A 21,726-nucleotide genomic window follows, 5' to 3' on the forward strand; every position below is an offset into this window, starting at 1 on the left:
AATTCTCATATATCTTCTTGTGCTGATTCAACCATAGGGGTAGAAACCTGGCTGAAACCAGATGTTCACAGGAATAAATTGGAACATATATAGCAAAGATAGGTTGAACGTTGGGGCAGAGGCAAATTTAGAGCCACAAAAAATATAATATCTAGTGAGGTTAGTACAGATTCCGAATGTGAAATCATATGGGTGAAAATAACTGTTGAGCATGGATCAAACGTGGTTATCAGATGATTTTATAGGCCTCCTGCCCAAGAGCAGAGAAGTCAGAACATTTGGGGAAAAACTTGGGGAGGATGAGCAGAAATTTTCTGCTCTTGTTATAGTATTAGGTGGAGATTTCAAATTAACAGCTGTACACTGGGGGACTTCAATGATTAAGATAAGTACCTGGACAGGATATCATGTGAATCTGTTCAATATGCCTCACCCGAAAATTACCTTGAGCAGTTTATTAGAGAACCAACTCATGAGGGTAACATCTTAGATCGGACCACTTTACTACATGTCTTAGACGAGTGTTGAGAAAACTTGTAAAGAATAGGAAAGACACGCCATGGCTAAACACCTGTGTTAGAAAGTTGCTCCAAAAGCAAAGATAGCTTCACCATAGCCAAAGCCTTGCTGACAAATACTGATTGAAGCCAAAATTAGTGTCAGGATAGCTAACTTGAAGTGTTCAACATCTGCAAAAGCAAAGTTCTCTCTACCAATCCTAAGACGTTTTGGTCTTATGTTAAATCAGTAAACTTATCAAAGTCACCTGACAGAAACACAGGATCATAACGACATCGAAACAGAGGTTGACAGAGATAAAGCTCATATTCAAAATTCCTTTTTCCAGATTTTTTTACTGAGGAAGTTCGTGCTGTCGCTGCTCCTACCAATTGTGTTGCATAAACACCACAATGACAGATTGACCACAGTATAGAAAATAAATTAAAATTACTCACCATCAGAAATACTACTAGAACTGATGAATATAAAGAGAGTACGTGAAAGAACTTGTTCGTCACATAGCTGCTGTCTACTTTAAATCACTGGAGAAATGAAGCACTCTGGAAAAAGATGCTTACAGCATTCCCATTTTCAAGAAGGATCACTCAATAGATGCACAAACTACAGGCCCATGTCACTGATGTCTGTCTGTTGTACTCTGAACACAGTTTATGCTCATGTTTTATCTTTCAAAAAATCTCTTTATGAATCCCCATAGCTTTCGTCAAATATTTATTGTAACTCAGGTCACTCTCATCGTCCGCAAGACCCAGAAGGCAATTGATGCTGGCATCTAGGTCGATATCATGTTCCTTGAATTCTGGGAGATGTTAGATAGAGTTTCAAGTTGTCACCTAATGAACAAAATATAAGCATAGGGAATTGTAATTGGATTGAGGAGTTCTTAGCAAATACTTGACAACACAGCGTGTACATTCTTAACAGAGAAAATCTTCAGACGTAAAAGGAAATTCTGCTCCACACCATGGGAGTATAAATAATAGGATCATTGCTGTTAACAATATATACATATATATGAGCTACTGCATATGCCAGAAGTTCCATGAGGCTGTACATGAATGACGCTGTTATATACAGAGAAGTCACCAAGCTGGAAAATTTAGGAAGACCTACAGAGAACTGATGGTTGGTGAAAAGTTTGGCAACTGAGCCTCAACAAAAACCAATTTAGGTAACATATTGCACATAAATAGGCAGAAAGACTGATTACTGAGGGATTCCAAGACTGCCAAACAATCACAAGAACTAGTCTCATCCACTAAATATCTGGGAGCATGTGTTCAGAAAGATTTACAGTGGAACGATCATAGAAAACTAACTGTTGAACGGCAGATAGCAGACAGATTCGTTGGAAAAATGCTCATGAACTGTAGTCACCAATAAAGTAGGCATAGCAACAATCATTCTTTCCATTTACCATTTGAAACTGGAACAGGAAAGAAGGGAAGTAACAGTGGTACACAAAGTAACATTCCCAAATACCAAAGATTGCTTGCAGAATAGAACAGATATGGCAATATTATAAAAATGATAGCTCCTACTCACCTTATAGCAGAGACGCAAAGTCGCAGGTAGGCACAACAAATAAGTTAGCTTTCCGCAAAAAGGGCCTCCATTGGAATTAGATATCTCTCTCTCTCTCTCTCTCTCTCTCTCTCTCTCTCTCTACAAATGTAACTCAAACATGCATCACATTTTTGTTGTGCCTATCAGCAACTCAGCATTTCCGCTATGTGGTGAATACTAACGACAGAATTCTTTTCATAATTCTATCATTACTCCAGCCTGGGTTTTCCATTGTTTGATAAATATAGATATATTACACATAAGAATCGGCAAATCCTTTAAAAATTTAGGAAAGCCAAGACTTTGGTTTCAAGGCCAACCAGAGTTTGGAGTGGTAAATGAACTTACCAACAGTTATCATCGTCATCGTCATCGTCGTCATCGTCATTATTAAGTATTACTAAAAACTATTATGTTCAGGAACTTATTAATTATGATCGTCAAATGACATTTCAAAATCATTTACTGAGCACTAAGGCAGGATTTAATTGTATGCTAAGAGGTCTCCTCATTCTTTGTCACAACATTAAAAACTATTCATCAAGTAACTTGTCTAAGAGAAATGCCTGACAAGATAAAGTAAGGAGCTTCCAAGATTCTCAGGCATACCGCCAGATCCAATCATCGAAGATCCACAATATTTTGGCAAATAACCATTCCGCCATGACAAAATGACATGTCTACCTGTGTGCTGGCGGTACTTACACCTGCTGGTCCCAAGTTTGTGCCTCACTGGCCCCACACTGTGCTCGGTGGTTGGGGGCATGCGGCTGCAATACTGGTGGGGGCAAGAGTCTCAGTTGCCCTCCACCTGCCGTCGCTGTTGTATCTCGTGTCCGGATGTCATGTTCTGCTTTGATGGAGCTTAGTATTGGCACCCACGCCTTACTCAGTTGGACGCCAGTATCCACGTTGAATAAATTATCAGCCACACAGATTTAAATTGTTTCTTTGAAAATTAAGTCCAAAAATTAATCGGTGGCAACCAGGACATTCGTTTGCTGGCAATTCATTTTATCTCCATTTTCAATGTAGAAGACTTGTTGGGAAACAGTAAGCATGTGTGGCGCTTATGTTCTGTATGTAAATCTTTGATTGTGCAAATCGTTTTTCCAATATAAGTTTTTCCATATTAAAATGGAACTTTGTACATCCTTGCTTTTTTGAGACCTAGGTCATCTTTCACTGTCTGTAAAACAGCCCATATTTTGGGTGGCGAGAAGAAAACTGATGTTATGTGGTGTTTTCACAGCAGTCCGCCAATTTTTGATAGTACCTTGCCACAAACTGTACAAATGCCATTTTCTTATTGTCTTCTTCTGTGTTTTCAGCCTCCGTGTCATTCTTGGGGCTCTTGTGTTGCAGGGCCATCCGAATCAGTTGACTGCTGTACCCGTTCTTGTGGAAGATGGATTCCAATTGCCACAGCTCTCTTATCAGGCTTTTCTCGTCTGAAATGAAGTATCTCCTGTGTACAAGACTGTTGAGCACTGTGGTGTACACTGGCATTCTTAGGAATACCCTGTTCCACTATGAGCCTTCAGGACAGCTAAAGCTAGTTGTGACGTCCAATATGCATGCTCCGATCTGTGGCTTGGGCAGATGGCATGGGAGCAGTAACAGTGAAGGGCAGAGGCAAGCCGTGACGTGAGGCAGAAGGAGTCACTTGCTGTATGGACCCAGTTATGATTTGGGGCAAAGAACTACTGGTTTCCTGAACTCGTAGACGAGAGAGGGCCACTGGCAATGTCAACGGGGGTCCCAAACAAATAAAGGACAGAGTCAGGGACTTCAAACTTGGATGTACGACTTCGGATGATGTATATGTTATAAGATGGATATGTTTTGTTGATGTTGACTTATTAAGTTTTGTGTGAGCTATTTGATTTGGGGATCTGTCTATTACTGAGTTGAAGACTTAAAAAATAGGTGTTTTATGGCAGAGTTTAATTAATTTAGTAGTTCAGAAGAGTTAATGGTCTTTAAAGCACCACCTTGCCATGAAATGAATATCATAAGAAGATTTTACACGGCTATGGAGTGGATTAGCTGGACCACAAGAATAATCCAGAAAGGCAACCATATATTTACGAAATTTATTAATGTCAACACATACAGAGACAGTAACAGATCGCATGTGACTGCGACAAATCACACATATCTATAAAAGACGCATTACATCGTAGTACACTGTTCTTATGCGAGGGATGATGGCAGCTGAAGGCATGGAGATATAAAGCTGTATGCATTTGCAGCCAAGTGAGCCATATGCTTAACTAGGACATCAAGAAAAGGAAAAATACAAGCTTTATTATGGACAGTGACAGATGACACAGGTCTCAAAACAGTGGGAGTACCAAGTTCTGTGTGAAAACGGAAAAACTTATATCTGACAAATGACCTGCACAATCAAAGATCAATGTACGAAAACAAAAGCTGCATACACTTAACCACAGCTCAACAAGTCTGCAATAGCAGAACGCAGTATTGAAAATGGACATAAAATGAATTACCAGCAAATGACTGTCCTTTGCTTTCCAAAGAACCAATTGCTAGCCACGTAATTCATAATTTAATAAACAGACACACTTACTTCCAACTGAGCAAGGTATGACTGCCAATATTAAGCTCCGTCAAAGCAGAACACAACATCTGGATGCAAGATGCAACAGGGATGGCAGGCAGAAGGCAACTGAGATTCTCACCCCCATCATCGCAGCAGCAGCAGCAGCAGCAGCAGCAGGAGGAGCCCCCCCCCCCCCCCTTTCTCCCTTGGCCCAGGGTGAGCATGCCATGGGGCTGATGAGACCCAAACTCTGGGCCAGCATACATAAATACCATCAGCACACAGCAGACACATCACGTTGTCAGCACCACCTGATGATGGCAGAACAGTTATTTTCTGAAATGCTGTGGATCTTCAACAACTGGATCCGGCAGTAAACCCGAGAACTCTGGAAGCAGCCTATTAGTCGGGATACCCTCACCTCCTCTCCCCACCTGCATTACCACATAATATCATGACTTAAGGGAAAGATGTTACTACTACTACTATACATAACAACACAAATTGAGAAGTAGAGATCGGCAAAGTAAATCTGTGCCAATGAATGCCAAGTATGGTATTTTCACAGCCTTTCGTATTTAACTTCGAAACACTTTGTTGACTATCATGTTCGATTCCGTGGGAATGATTGTTCCCTATGACCATGATGTAATCCAAGGCAGAAAGAAGGTCAGCATCGATTGTAATCTCATCTGCCTTTTTTATTGCAGTGCAGATCTAGATTTCAACTGACAGGATGGCTACTATCAGTGTGTTATAAATGGCCATGTAGATTGAACATAATTATAACTACCTAACCCACGATTAATGCTACAATGCTTGTATATGCCCTAGTTAGATTGAATGTGTGCCATTATAATTGCTTTCAGTCTACATGACTACTTTAAAGCACCACAAAAAACCGGACTGTCAGTTAAAATCTGGATCTGCAATGCCTTATCCAAAATTCTTGAAAAAGTAATGTATTATAGAGTAGCTTCACACCTTTGTAAAAATAAAGTTTTAACAAAATGTCAGTTTGGTTTCCAGAAGGGTTTTTCAACGGAAAATGCTATATATACTTTCACTAATGAAATATTAAATGCTCTGAGTAACCAGGAGTCACCTGTTGGGATTTTTTGTGATCTATCAAAGGCTTTTGATTGTGTAAATCATGGAATACTTCTAGATAAGCTCAAGTACTGTGGTATGAATGGGATAGTGCTCAAATGGTTTAAATCATACCTAACTGGAAGAATGCAGAAAGTTGAAATAAACAGTTCACATGATATGCAAAAAACTGGTGATTTCTCAAACTGGAGAACAATCAAGAATGGGGTGCCGCAAGGTTCGGTCTTGGGTCCTCTGCTGTTCTTAATATATACTAATGACTTGCCATTCTATGTTCACGAAGATGCAAAGCTGGTACTTTTTGCCGAAGATACAATATAGCTATCACACCCGACAGACAAGAATTAACTGGTGAAATTGTAAATGATGTTTTTCGGAAAATCATTAAGTGGTTCTCTGCAAATGGGCTCTCATTAAACTTTGACAAAACACAGTATATACAGTTCCACACAGTAAATGGAATGACCCCATTAGCAAATATAGACTTCGATCAGAAATCGGTAGCTAAGGTGGAATATTCAAAATTTCTAGGTGTATGCATTGATGAGGGGTTGAACTGGAAAAAACACACTGAAGATCTGCTGAAGGGTTTGAGTTCAGCTAATATGCTATTAGGGTCATTGCAAATTTTGGCGATATACATCTGAGTAAATTAGCTATCACGCCTATTTTCATTCTCTGCTTTCGTATGGCATCATATTCTCGGGTAACTCATCATTGAGTAAAAGAGTGTTCATTGCACAAAAGCGTGTAATCTGAATAATTGCTCGAGCTCATCCAAGATCATCCTGCAGACACTTATTTAAAGAGCTAGAAATCTTCACTGTAGCCTCACAATATATATATTCAATTATGAAATTTGTTATTAACAATCTGAACGAATTCAAAAGTAATAGCAGTGTACATGGCTACAACACTAGCAGAAAGGAAGATCTCAACTACTCAAGGTTAAATCTAACTTTGGCTCAGAATGGGGTAAACTATGCTGTCACAAAAGTCTTTGGTCACTTACCTAATAGCATCCAAAGTCTGACAGATAGCCATATAGCATTTAAAAGGAAATTAAAAGAATTTCTGAATAGCAACTCCTCCTACTCATTAGATGAATTTCTGGATATAGTAAGTGGGTGTGGGTAATTTCCCTACCTCCAAAAATTATATATATTGAGTGTCATGTAATATTTTGTCTCGTGTAATATCTTGTATAGATACATTTTATTAACCTGACACGTTCCACATCATTACGAAGTGTCGTATTCATGATCTATGGAACAAGTACTAATCTAATCTAATCTAATAAGACAAGACAGATGACATTACGACAGATGCTGGTCCTCGCTCCTTTCCTAGTTTGTTGATTTTCTTTTTACAATAATGGAGGGTGGTGGGTACAGTCGTTACTGTCATGTAGACAACATGAGGAGTGCTTGCACTACAAGTGATGTTGGCAACAAGTTTGACACACACACACACACTTTCTTTATATGATGGAGTGTAAATGCTGATTGCTGATTAAACATGCACTACTCAGGAATAAAGACATTGGACACCACTTGAAATCCACTCCTTACAGCCAAGAATTATCAAAAGGCAACTATCATTTTTTCAGACCTCTGGGGCAATAAAGACATGATGCTTCAGCGGGACAAGGTTTTGTTAGTAACTGGATGTTAACATCTCCATCTTCCATCAAGGGTGGGAGTAAAAAATATTCTGGATCTGAAAGAAAAAAAAATGTATTTCGAAATTAGGAGACCATGTACGGAAAAAATGAATTTACTTTGTTTCTTATCACAGTCCTTTTTAAAAAGTTCCTATTTGCATTGAATTCATCCTTGAATATCATTTCACACTTGCAGAAATCTCACCAGTGCATAATAGCGAACTCAGATAAGAAATATTGTTATGTTATTTGTATTGTATTCCATAAATTCTGGGGAGAGGACTCTCAAGAATGAGAAAAGAAGTTAAAAATGTCCAATTTCCTAGAGTGCAACACAACAGAATAATAACATCCAATATTTAATATAAAATTTTTAATATTAGTGCAATACACACACACAACACAAACCACAGCATTGCAGTCAATGTAATGTGTGTGTGCATGTGTGGTTTAGATACTTCTGAAGGATGATATTGCCTGGAAGCTCAGCAAAGTACTCAATCCTGACTGTGTTAACCTTTCAAAGCCTCACCTGTACTGAGAGTGGTTAACTATACTACATCCTTTAAAAAAATGCAAACATTAATATCTTACTAAACGACTAACCTGGTGAATTGTGCACTGTCCCACTTGAAGCTTGCCTATCAACAGCTTCCAGGGACAAGAAAAATTTGATTTTCAGTATTTCATTTAACTACTGATGGAATTCAAAAAATTTAAACGTTGTCACAATCAACTCATTAAGAGGTATAAAAACTTATGTTAATGGTTTAACACAGTAGGATGAGTATTATACAAAGAAACTGTGTACTCGTACATGGCTCGAGGCAGCCTGACTCAAAGTTTGCAAATTATCCAGACTATATTCACCCAGGTTTTGAGAACAGAAGTATTTAGGGGTTTTACACATAATTTCAAACTTTTTGTAAACTTTCCTCAGTTAGGGGCTTAATGTCAAATATTTAACACATTAACTCATTTGTTAAATAATCAGATGTATAAGGCTGTTTTATACATGGGAGTTTGATTCTCTTACAGAACTGCGAATGGAGTTTACTAGTCACATTATAATTAAAAAAAATGTTCGCTTTGAGGCGTGTAGAAAATCACACCTGACTCGCTGCTGCACACATTTTGCTCAGCAGTAGAGAGTATGCCACAGTAATGACAGCATAACATAACATTACATTACTTTTATCACAGCAGCCCAATTCCAATCCTTGGCAAAAAGGGGACAGTGAAATTAATGGAAAACTTTATGATAAAATGTGCCTGCAGTCTTTTTCTTTACTTCACCAGTGCACATTCGTAAGTCATATCTTCATCTTCTATATGTTGTTTACATTCTTTATGCATAAACAACGTGTGGAAGTGACTTCATGTACAAAAGAAAGTAGGCCTATTCTATCATTAAGTTAACCAACATTACTTTTACTGGTTTTGTCCACTCTAAGTAAAACTTGGCAACATAAGACATTCTACAATTATTCATGTTTCTTCTACAACTGGAACAGAACAACAAAGTGATTGACAGCTAGTTGTTTACACCTGCTATTCTGTCCATCACTGTTATTCTTGCTCTTCTACCTCCAGTGCCAGTTGCCACAGTCAGTTCCAGAAGATGCTTTCGATTGGTAATGCAACAACTGTGGTCAGTTTTTGTCGTTAGCAGTGTTTCTGTGCGCAGCGTTCTCATTTTACATGACAGAATGTCCTACACTAGCTGTGTAAGTGTGCAGAAAACTGGTATGACTATTACCACCCTGCCTAGCAAATCGGATATTGCATGTTAATGGACAGAATGTGACTATTTCCTGAAAGAAGCACTCAACTGCTGCTGGGGAAGCCATCTTTTATGTGGAGACTAACATGGACCGACACATCACCCCCTCTCGTGCTTGACTGTTAAGCAGTTTTGTTATTTGGCTCAAGCTATAGACACAATCATAAAACATTCTTTAAGTTGCGAAGAGTCTTGAGTAGTGCTTGGTTTCTGACAACGGCCAGAGTACCTGTATATACAAAACTTGCAATGATTAAAAGCATGTTCTGTGATTGCACCTCTGAAGAATAAAAATAATTCTATAATAAATGTCAATCACTTTTCTCCAAAAGACAGAACTACCTACTATAAATTCTACACCTACTAATACATCAAATACGAACACAGGGACTGTATTCACAAAGTAAGGCAGATAGAATTACTTAGTAAGCAGAGGAATAGCTGCTTTCTAGTAGGTCTCTCTTTCCTAGGAGCTCTGGGTACCGTTTCCCATTTCCCATGCCCTTCCACCCTACCAGTTTTCTTTCCTCCAATCCTGTCCTCTTTTCAGATATAAGGAGAGGTGCCTAGTCCTGAAAACTAACCGTTTCATATCTTTCTGTGTGTTTCTATCTGCTACTGCTGCTGCTTGACAAGTACATTTCCTCAGTGCATATTGTAAATACTTTCAGAGTTCACTGTTTCATTTCATGCAAATTCATTAGCTGGCAACTTGAACACAATTTTCTGCTGATATCCTACACTGTCAATAACTCCTAACACCATTTATTCATATCCTTAACATTACTCATTCAACAGCATTAAAATGCTGCACCTATTGTAAACAGACGAGGCTCCATTGTCGTGCAGAAGGTGTTTCCATCCATCAGCCCAATCTGTGCGTTGGCTGGTTGGTGACGCAACAAGTGCTTTTTGGGAGGTATCATGTCTTCAAGAACCTCCTTGTGCGGTTCCATCACTTCTGTGACCGTCTTGTTCTGTATTTTAGCCAGTACCTCCAACGAATGCATAGTCTGAAAAATAATAATAATTTGGTGAGCAGCAAAATAACTAGTGATGGCAGAATTACAGCTAGTATGAATACAGACTGGCATTGGCCATAAAAGCATTCTGAGAAAAATAAATTTATTAACACTGAATATAAATTTAAGTGTTAGGAAGTGTTTTCTGCAAGTGTTGTACAGAAGTGCAATTTGGACAATAATCAGTACAGAAAGGAGAACAGATGCTTCTGAAATGTGTGCTGCAGCAGAATGCTGAAGACTGTATGGCTAGATCAGATAAATAACCTATGAGATGGTACTGAATCAAATCAAGGAAGAAAACGTATACATCTTGACTAAAAGACGGGACCTCTTCATAACACACACACACTGAAACATCAAGGAACAATCATCTGGCAATGGAGTGAGATGTGCATTTGTGAGGGGTGAGGTTGGGTGGGGGTGGGGGTATTTGTAGAGAGACTTCATTACTGTAAAAAGTTCAAAGGAATGCAGACTAAAGTGATATTTGAGAAAGAAAGCGCAGCCATTATGCTGCTATTATGTCTGATATAGTAACAATGATAATATAAGAAGAATATTAGGGCATATACAGCATGTTGTTTTTCCCCCCCCCTCACTCAATACGAAAATGAAATAAGACAGAAGATCAATGATATTGGTACGAAATACCCACTAGAGTGCACATGACTTGTAGAGCACATATGTAGATGTACATGAAAATACTGCAAATCATACAGGAAGTATCGTGTAACAAAGAGGATGGTAGTGACAGAGAAAGATCTTCAATTTGTTTATCAACTCCAGCCTCCCATATGGCTAGCAGACCTGGACTCCCACACATAAACAAAGATAAAGTCAAATTGACATGCAGGGCGTTAGTACCTTTATGTTAAATACAGCATGAAGAGAGAGATGTATAAAACATTCTCAATTTACTTGTCATGTCAAATCTGGGTAAAACCTGGAGCTTTCGATGACACCCTCAATCACGTTCATCAGGAATGATTACTGGTGGGGCTTGTGTTGTGATCATTCATAGCTCAAACCCGACTTGTAACTGGTCGGTGTATGTCACCATTACACCATGCTGCCAGGGAGTGTCCTCCTCTGCAATGATGGTTCCAGAAATCGTGTAGAAATTTAAGCAATTCTGTACATTTCTCTGTCTCCTCAGTGTCTAAGAGCACACTTCCATGCACTGCTAATTTCAGAGTTGCTGTCCTGAATGCGGCTGTTTTCAAACTTTCTTATTTTATGTGCACCTTCAATAACAGAATCCTAGTATGTAGAAGTGTGGGACAAGATTTTAGTTTCATGGAACATTATTCTGTTTTTATTTGTGAGACTGTGTTCAGCAAATGCAGAGTTCCCAAATCCTCTATTTTTAATGTGCCTTTGACATCTGCCACAGTGGTCAAGAATAGTACGAACAGACTGACAAATGTAGTTGCTTCCACATTCTAAAAAGTCTTCTATCTCTACACTATGCAAGGCACGCCTTACAGTATGCAGCAGAGGGTACTTTGTGTACCACCATCACTTCCTCCTGTCCTGTTCCAGTCACAAATGGTTAGCAGGAAATATGACATGAGTCAGCCACCATGAGAGCTCAAATCTCTCTGATGTCTCAAAGATATATGTAGCAGTAAGCAATAAACTGGTTGAAAGTACATTCTCAGAATTTCAGCAGTAACCCTCACTGTGATGCAATATGCCTGTCTTACAGCGTCCGCTGCTTATAAATTCCAGAGCTTAGCAGGCTGTTGGATCTCCTTTGTATTCTTGTTGGTCAGAAAGAAAAGAGGTTTTATGCCTCTTCTTCCCAGGACCCAACATATTTTGCTATTTGCAGCTCTTCAGAAAGGAAGAATGCAATTGGTAGTCATCACTTGATTTTTAACTTTTTTACATTTTTGTTTATTGAGATTTCACCCAGATTTCATGCAATAAGCAATCTGAGAGTGTTTTATACAACTTCGATAACATGAAAAGACAGAATTAGAAATAAAGCTTTAGGAAAGAAAGGGTGGTATGGCATTGTTCACTGGGAGACCTCAAGGGTTAGGCTGAGTTGCCTCATTAAAAAGGGTTCCTATCCTCTGTGAACAATGGTTGTATTCCTTGCAGTGTGCGACAGTTGCTTTCTATGTGTATCTGCAGAATTTAGGTGACTGTAGTGGATGTATGCACAATGAGGTGATACAAGCCTTGACATACCTCCTTATAATGAGTCAGGCCTACCTTTGGCCTGGCTTAGTGCAACAACTCGACATGGTATTGACCTAACAAGTCATTGAAAGAAAGTCCCCTGCAGAAATAGTGAGCCATTCTGCCTCTATAGCCGTCCCTAATTGGGAAAGTGTCACCAGTGCAGGATTTCGTGCGTGAACTGACCTCTCGATTAAGTCCCATAAACATTCGATGGGATTCATGTTGGGTGATCTGGCTAGCCAAATCATTCATTTGAACCATCCAGAATGGCCTTTAAACTAACTGTGAACCATCATAATCCAGTGACATGGCACTTTGTCATCCATAAAAATACCACCATTGTTTGGGCATGACATCCATGAATGACTGTAAATGATGTCCAAGTAGCTGAACACGACCATTTCCACTCAATGATCAGTTCAGTTGGACCAGATGACCTTGTCCATTCTATGTAAATATAGCCCACATCGTTATGCAGCCACCACTAACTCTCTTACCAATTAAAATCTGAGACCTGTCTGACCGTGCTACAATTTTCCTGTCATCTAGAGTCCAACTGATGTGGTCACAAGATCAGTAGAAGTGATGTTTTTCTGTCAGCAAAGGCACTTGTGTCAGTAATCTGCTGCCATAGCCCACTAACACCAAATTTTGCCACACTGCCCTAAAGGACAAGTCTGTCATATATCCTCATACAGTGTTGCTTTTCTGTTTGTACTGACAACTCTACGCAAACACTGCTGATCTTGGTCATTAAGTGAAGGCCATCAGCCACTACATTGCCCATGGCGAGAGGTAATGTCTGAAATTTGGTACTGTTGGCATACTCTCAACACTGTGGATCTGCGAATATTGAATTCTGTACTAATTTCCGAAATGGAATGTCCCATACATCTAGCTCCAACCACCATTCTCCATTCAAAGTCTGTTAATTTCCTTCGAGCGCCCGGATACCTTTTTGCATGAATCACCTGAATACATATGACAGCTCCACCAATAAACTGCCCTTTTATACCTTGCGTGTGTGATACTACCACCACCTGTATATGTGTGTATCACTATTCTGTGACTTCTGTCACCTCAGTTTACAGTTTTTGTATGTCTATCCTTTTCACAGGGGATCTTTGGGACAATGGCCGTTTGATATTGTGAGAAAATGAAAGGCCTACAGCCATCCTTATGATTTTATTTATTTCGCTGCAACCAGTTTCAGCACTTCAATGCGCCATCTTCAGGCTGTAGTTGACACGACCTATATAGCATCAGAGGTCAGCATAACTGGTTGCGCAGATTATCGGAAAACTTTGGTGTTGGCACTCTAACCATACAAAGAGTTGAAATGGTTAGAGTGCTGACATCAACGTTTTCGGATAATCTGCATAACCAGTTATGCCGACCACTTGTGTGGTATGTATATGTATCATGTCAACCCCTTCTGCATTAACTACAGCCAGAAGATGGCGCATTGAAGCACTGAAACTGGTTGCAACAAAATAAATAAAATCATAATAATGCCTGCAGGTGTTTCATTTTCTCACACTCAGTTTATAGTGGCGTCATGTTTATGTTGTATGATGATGGGAGGAAGGACAGGGTGAAACCCAATGCCAGCGCATAGCACCAATGGGGCTGCCAAGTTTAATGTCCCCATCCGATGGATGGATCACTGCGAACATTGCCACATGCTCTCACTCCTTACAACACTGAGCAGAGTTTGCAGTTTTATCAAGGATTTGATGTGAAGTCTGGTGACAAGGAACTTTATACAACCACATCTCCCCCGCTTGTTGTTCAAATACCGCTGTTGAAAATTTCTTTCTCCCACCAGGATTCAACCTGACTTCCTTCAAGTCTAACACCATTGGCCAGGTGTGCGTTGCTACGGTGGGTAAGAACTGTGACAAAACAGGAGTCAATCAATATGTTGTCATCAGCTAAAACACCAAAACCTTAGTGGGTGGGACATGAATGACATCTAATTATAGATTAATAAGAGGTTGTCCTTAAAATGAAAAAAGAAAAGTGGAGGCAAAGGAAGAATATGGCAAGATCATGTGGATGACCATCAGGATCAACAGTGGTATGGGACAGAGACCAGTGGAAGGAGTTGGGAGGGGGCCAGCAATGAGACGCCTACAGCAACAAGGAATATGGAATGTACAAACTGGTGAAAAGAAATGAGGAAGTAGGTCAAGGGAGGAAACATATACAGTGATATTTCTACTTCTCTATATCAGTGCAGCATTAAGGAACATTATCAACCATTTAATTGTCAGGGCAACATCACTTTTCTGAAGGAATGCTCCAGGAATAACATGAGGTTATTTACAAAAATTGTGGAAAGCCTAGAACAGGTTATCTGGGTGGGGATCTGAATCCTGCCTCTCCTGAATATGCGTTCAGTGTCATATTTTCTCAGTTCTTGCTGTATGGAGTGAGAAGTCATTAGCATAATCATTATTATGCAAGAAACTCAAGTTACTTAACACCAAAATTTAAATTATGAAAGTAATGTAACAAATGTCTTAACCTTATGGGTAACGAACATCTCCTCTATAAGAGACAAAGCGGATTCTACAAACAAAAATCTTTTGAAACGTTTTGTCCATTAAGATCTGTACAGAAGTAGTTATAGCATGCAGTTTATCTTGTTCCTTGACCTTTGGTAGGCACTGTATACAGTTTTTCACTGTTGCTAATTGAACAAAATATGAGGTTGCTGAATATCAGACCCGATATTCAACAATGCCTATCAAAGAATGGACATTCTTTCCTAACTCACCTGCTCCCTTATAAGCGTGTTTGGCCTTGTGACCTGTCGCACCAGTTCATGTGTCACGTCAAACAGACTCTTACTCTGTGCATTTAGCAGGTCTTCATTATTTCCATCTCTTTCAATCGGTGCTGCAGCCAAAGTCAGCATTTTCTCCAAGTTGTTCTTTGCCAAATCGACAGCACCATTGGACACCTAGAATTTAATACTTCAACATTAGTATAACAAACAAGGATAACAACTAAAATTCCATATATTACACTACATTCTATGAATATCTCTGTTAAATGTCCAGATCATCTACTACTAAGCCAGCAGCACAACTGCTGAAAACCTCTGGCTACCCTAAACCAAGGTAACAATATGTCATATGTAATGTTTCACCTAAGAAATTCCATTGTTGTTTTAATGAATATAACTTTGTATCCTACAAACTTTATTGAAAAACTAATTATTAAACAATGGAAAATCCAGGATGGATGGTTTCAGTTGCCTGAGCCTGCAGTCGTGTGTGTGTGTGTGTGTGTGTGTGTGTGTGTGTGGTGTTAAAGGCCTTAATGGCCAAAAGCTATAATTGTAAAAATCTTTTTGTTGTGCCTATCTGCGACTCAGCATCTCCGTTATATAGTGAAAAACTAATTATGCTATTTCAATCACTTACAGATGTAATGAAGGAAGTTACTTACCTCCCCTGTGAGGTCCATCATAACAAACAGAAGTGCTTTTAAGAAAACAAAGAGATGTTCGAATATCCAGCGCATATCCATACGTTCGTAGAAGAACTTTATTGCGACGCAGCCTCCCACTTTTGCGTACCATGCTCGATCGTAGCAGAGTGCACACATGCGCTCAGACAGGTACTCCATGAGTGGCAAACGGCATGCCTTTGAATCAGAAGAAAAGTAAAACAAATTATACAGCAGATGATAAGCTGATGTGGACACGAGACAGCAATGTATTTAATGAAATTAAAGAGTACAAAAAAAGGAATTTTTGCATTTAACAAAGCTAAATTACAACATGATCTGGTCAGTCACCAAAATACTCAAAATTACCAATAAATATCATGGACATAATTGTTAAATTAGAATGGCACGATTAACAGAAGTATGTAGTATTACGATAGCTTACAGGACCAGTTTTCATAGCAACAGAAAACAATTTTCCACACTGCTTTCCCAGTCACTGGTTTTCAATACTGACTCCTAAATTACTCACATTTCTGAATGCCCTCCTACAATGATGTGTAACAGAATACAACACAGCCTCAGTCAGTGACCTGGATGGAGCATTGGGTCCTGACGTTTGACCACTGTGAGTCGATACCCTTGCTGGTACAGCAACTCAGCAGAAGCCACTACCTTCATATCATCAGTTCCACGTGCCAATGACCTGTGATGTTAACCAGTCTCTGAGAAGTTTCTACAATTTATCCCATTGTCACATGGCAACAAACAGACCATGGGCACTGCAGAGAGATGTCCGCCGTCCTGTGTAGTCATGTGATGGTCCTAGGATCATGGTTTGGTGACAGCACTGATATAAAACTTTCTGGTAGATTAAAACTGTGTGGACCTCTGCCTTTCACGGCAAGTGGTCTCTACCAACTGACGTACCCAAACACAACTCACGTCCTGTACTCACAGTTTTTCTTCCAGTGAAATTTTCACTCTGCATTGGAGTGTGCGGCAATATGAAAACTTCCTGGCAGATTAAAACCACGTGCCACACCAATATTTGAGCTCCGAACCTTTGCCTTTCACGGGCAGAAGTAAAGCTTAGAGGACAGGTCATGAGTCGCTCTCAGGTAGCTCACACAGTAGAGCACTTGTCCACAAAAGGCAAATGTTTCGAGTTTGAGCCTTGATCAGCCACACAGTTTTAACCTGCCAGCAGTTCCACATCAGCACTCTCTCTGCTGCAAAGTGAAAATTTCATTCTGGAAACATCTTCCAGGCTGTGGCTAAGCTACGTCTTCACAATATTCTTTCTTCCAGGAGTGCTAGTCATTCAAGTTTCACAGGAGAAGTTCTGTGAAGTTTGGAAGGCAGGAGACTAAGTACTGGTGGAAGTAAAGCTTAAAGTTGTGAGGATGGGTCATTAGGCAAGCTTGAGTAGCTCAGTCAGCAGAACATTTTCCAGCGAAAGGCAAATGTTCCAAGTTTGGGTCTCTGCCAGCCCACAGTATTATTCTGCCAGGAAGGTTCATATCTGCACACAGTTCTTAGCAGAATAAAAATTTCATTCCGGGCAGCGACATACAGGGGTGGTTTGAAAAGCCCGGTACATTTCCATGAAAGGACGGAAGACTTTTGTTGGACGTTCATGGTTGGTAAGCTGTATTTTCCAAGGAATATACAAAGAATTTCAACAACGAAAAGCATACATTTCACTGTCGGCAGCCGCCTGAGTTGGTCAGTGTTGACTGAGAATGAAAATGGAGAAAACAGAGTTTCTTGCTGTTATTAAATATTTTCATCTGAAGGAATGGACTGCCGCACAAATCCAAACAGAATTGGACGAAGTTCACGCAGACTCTGCACTATCAGTGAAGACCATTTACTTTTGGATTAATGACTTTAAATGTGGTTGGACAACTACTGAAAACACACACACTCCAACCATCAAATAGGGTAACCATACAGGAAACCACTGACAAAATTAACGATGGTAATGCAAGACCTCCGATAAAAAAATTCATGAGTTCGCGGAGTCAGTGCATAATTTCCTGCATGGAGAATCGGCTACGAAGAAGCTGTGTGTGACGTGGGTGCCAAGATTGTTCACAGGCGACCAAAAGTGCATCTCGCAAAAACTGCAAGACAATGTCTGGCAATGTTTAACCACAGTCCGCAAGACGTTGTGTGTCGATTTGTCCCTGTTGATAAACTTGGATCCATGATTGCAAACCACATACAAAAGGGCAGTAAAAACAATGGACAAAAGCTGGCCAAAGTACACTGGAGAAGGCAAAGGCCATTTTGTCAGCTGGTGAGTTGACTTTTTTTGTTTGCCCTCAACCCACCCCAAGGTAATCCTCGTAGACTATTTGTAAAAAGGCAGGACCACATATGGAACATATTATAGTTCACTACTGGATCGTTTGAAACTTGAGCATGGTTGGAACACAAAAAAGGTGCTCTTTCACCACAATAATGCAACATCCAACATATAAGTGATAACAATGGCAAAACTGCAGGAATTGGGCTTTGAATTGTTTCCTCATCTACCCTATTTGCCAGGTTTAGGCCCAAGTGACTTCATCCTGTTTCCTAACTTGAAACTTTTGCTAGGTAGGAAGACATTTTCATCAAATGTGGAATTGATAGTTGCAGGCTACAAATATTTTTCAGTTTGACAGAGCCTATTTTTCTGATGGGATAAGAAAGCTGGAGGATTGCCGGGCCAAATGTGTATCCCTAAACAAAACTTTGTCGAGAAGTATGGTGATTTGTTTATAAAACATTTTATCTTGCGTTTTTACCAGACTTATCAAACCACTCTCATAAATAAACAATGTAGGAAAAAACAGACTGCTGCTTACCGTAAAGAAGACACATTAATTTGCACACAGGCACAAGTGAATTAAATGACACATACGTCAGGCTTTCTGTCACACTCTCCATCAGTAGAAGAAAGACACACACCATTCATACACACAAGCAAGCACACCTCATGCACATATGACTGCCAATTCCTGCATCTCCCTCACGGGTAGGCGTGAACTCCAAAGCTGCTTCAGTACAACTCGTCACAATGACTGACACATGACAGCTGATGTGTGAGGCCATGCTGTGCCGAATATAACATACGTAGCCGTGCCGAGGTTTAAATGCAGCTGCTTGGTGCTGACTTTGCAGAAAGGGCCGCATTTCTGTGTCAATGCAGAAATGTCTGAAAAGGGTCGGTGACCATGACCTGTCTATTGTCTCACAGCAGTGAGACGAACTGCAGATACTTCCTGGAGCCTGGTAAATGTCCCATGTCATTGGCACATACAAGTGCTGGCTTCTATTGAGTTGCTGTACGGGCAAGGGTATTGTCCAGCAAACTCTCAGATCCCAATGCTCCATCCAAGGCACCGAGCATGACTGTATTCTAGTCCTTTGCAGATGGATGAAATGAACTGTTTAGCTATCATCATGGCTGGAAGTAAACTGTAATTGTATTTTTAAGAAATATTTGCACATTAATTATTTCTATCACAGTTGTTCAGTGCAAGTGTTATCAAATTAAAATAAACTGTAAATCACATCATACTGCTAGCTTATTCCTACATTTCATACTACTGACTGAGCTACTAGGTATACTGTTAAAATGTGTTTTATATAATGTGTCCGAAACGTCAAACAGTATATCGAACATCTGAGTACCTATATATATAAAATCTATGTATGAGCACTATCATCCTTTACACAGAGATTTGTTTGTCTTCACGCCATCCTTGACATCTTGCAGAGCATATCAGGAACTATAATTTGAAAGACTACCTTAACACTTTGGCCCAATTTTTAACTAGTACATTATTCTCCATAATGAGTTGTATAGTGTGGTAAGTCCAGCCCTTGTGGTGCTCATTTCAGTGGGAGCTGGAGATGTTATTGAAAGAAGGCCCATCCAGCGGCCTTGAAACTGTTCATTATGTCACTGAAGCATTGGAATAGCAATGCGTGTCACAGCTAAGCTTGTTGAATGCTGTAACCACACATAATCCACGATGCCCTGTCTTCAAGTTACATATTAACCACATCTGCATCAAGTGCAAATAAAACTGACCATCACTATCCTTAAAAAAATAAAAATAGACTACTAGTACTGCGATGAAATCCAGCCCATATCATAATATCAGGTGAATTCTTTTCTAGATCCTGCATATAACTGGGATTTTCCTTAAAACATAAAACCATTTTCTTACTGTGTGAAATGTGATTACAGCACATCAGAAAGTCACACCTGACCAAAAACGGTATTTGGAAATTCTGCCAACAAAGCAGGGCACGTTACTATTTGTTGCTCCCAGATAATTCAGCTGCAGATATAGGTCTAAATCCTTTGGAAAATTCAGGATGGAATAAAAACAATGTGAAAACAATAGACTGCTAATCATAGAGGAGGCACTGAGTGGCAACAAACTGGGAAGGGAGAAGCATGTTTTGTTTTGTCTAGATCTCGTGAAAGACTGTCTGGCAGCTTGCAATATCTAGCAGTCTTTTTTTCAATGCGCCTGTCTGCCTCTCAACGCTTCCTCTATGTGGTGAGTAGCAATCAGTCCTTTTCACATTGTTGTTGGTCTAAATCCTTTCATTTTTAAATCTTTTGTTTAATGAGGTCACACAACGCTCTTCCCCTCACATTTTATTTCATCCACTACGCAGCCTGTCTTTGATACTGCTTCAAACAAAAGCATATTTTCCCCAGTCAACCCAATCAAACAGAGTTGCTTTGTGAGATGGGGTCTTGTCAATGTGGTATCTAAATGCACTCATATCTCATCATTGTAATCAGTCCTGAACAGTGTACCTGTGTCCGATCACATCAGTCATCGCTTCACAACTTAAATAATGCATCACTGAAACAAAACAATAGAATACTGACAACAATGCTTTTTCTTAGCTTCAAAGGATTGGAGGTGATAAAACAACTATTTATTTCCGCAGTTGCACTAAGGCAAGGGGGGGCAGAAACTTCCTGCACACCCTATACTCGCATGGACTGTGTGGCATTCGTGTCAGACGTGGGTGCCTACGGTGGAACTACAACTACATGTTATGTACCCTTCCATCCTGCAATTTTCATCATTGTAATGCCACGCAAAACAACCAAAGTAATTCTGAATGTTGGTATCACAAATGAAATAACACTCATGAGCAAATGAATATGAGATAGCAGCTGTACTCATGAGGAAGCACTTCTACTGCCATGGCAAATGGAAACTGTCCGTGGTGTCCCACGATTGGCTAGTCATTGGACCCTATACTGGTCAGTGTAACAGTGAAAAGCAATAGGGGAAACTCACAATATTTTGCCACATTCGATTGTGGTCACATCCTCAGCATGCAACACATGACACATTTCAGCTCCTGTGCCAGGCAGACATAGATCATCTCTTCTCTACAGCAATGTGTGTATCGTTTTGAAACATCCTGTCGGATAAAAACTGTGTGCCGGACCAGGACTTGAACCTGAAAGCTTCCTTCCATGGACAATGTTCCCACTGACATTTATTGGATACAGCTCAATACCTGTCTATACCGATTCAATCAGCCAGGACTTGCTTGCCTACTTTCCAAACTCATCAGGAGCCCTCACATATATCTTGCAGGATATGCACTCCTGGTAGGAAGAATTGGTAGAGTAGTTATGTGGGCTGGGCAAATGCCCAGTGAGAAGGACATTTATAAACACACATTTGCCCAGGAATTTGCCCAAAAAAGTTTTAAATGCTCAAAATCTAGACATTTACAAAAAAAGTACTTTTTAAAGTTTTCACTGATAGAATGTATAATTTACCAATTGAAATAAGGG

The 21,726-nt window shown here is 39.8% G+C and overlaps 1 protein-coding gene across 1 annotated transcript in view; it reads right to left on the bottom strand.

The window, feature by feature from the left end:
- The window catches only part of LOC124779432 (transformation/transcription domain-associated protein), a 453,680-nt gene that overhangs the window by 254,027 nt on the left and 177,927 nt on the right, over positions 1 to 21,726 (bottom strand). The window contains exons 24-26 of the mRNA XM_047253711.1: positions 15,888 to 16,085; positions 15,211 to 15,396; positions 10,025 to 10,223 (exon numbers count right to left, since the gene is read on the bottom strand). Of these exons, the coding sequence (XP_047109667.1) occupies positions 10,025 to 10,223; positions 15,211 to 15,396; positions 15,888 to 16,085 (583 nt within the window). The remainder of the gene's footprint in view (positions 1 to 10,024; positions 10,224 to 15,210; positions 15,397 to 15,887; positions 16,086 to 21,726) is intronic.

Source organism: Schistocerca piceifrons, chromosome 1, assembly GCF_021461385.2.
Source record: "Schistocerca piceifrons isolate TAMUIC-IGC-003096 chromosome 1, iqSchPice1.1, whole genome shotgun sequence".
Classification (NCBI taxonomy): Eukaryota; Metazoa; Arthropoda; class Insecta; order Orthoptera; family Acrididae; genus Schistocerca; species Schistocerca piceifrons.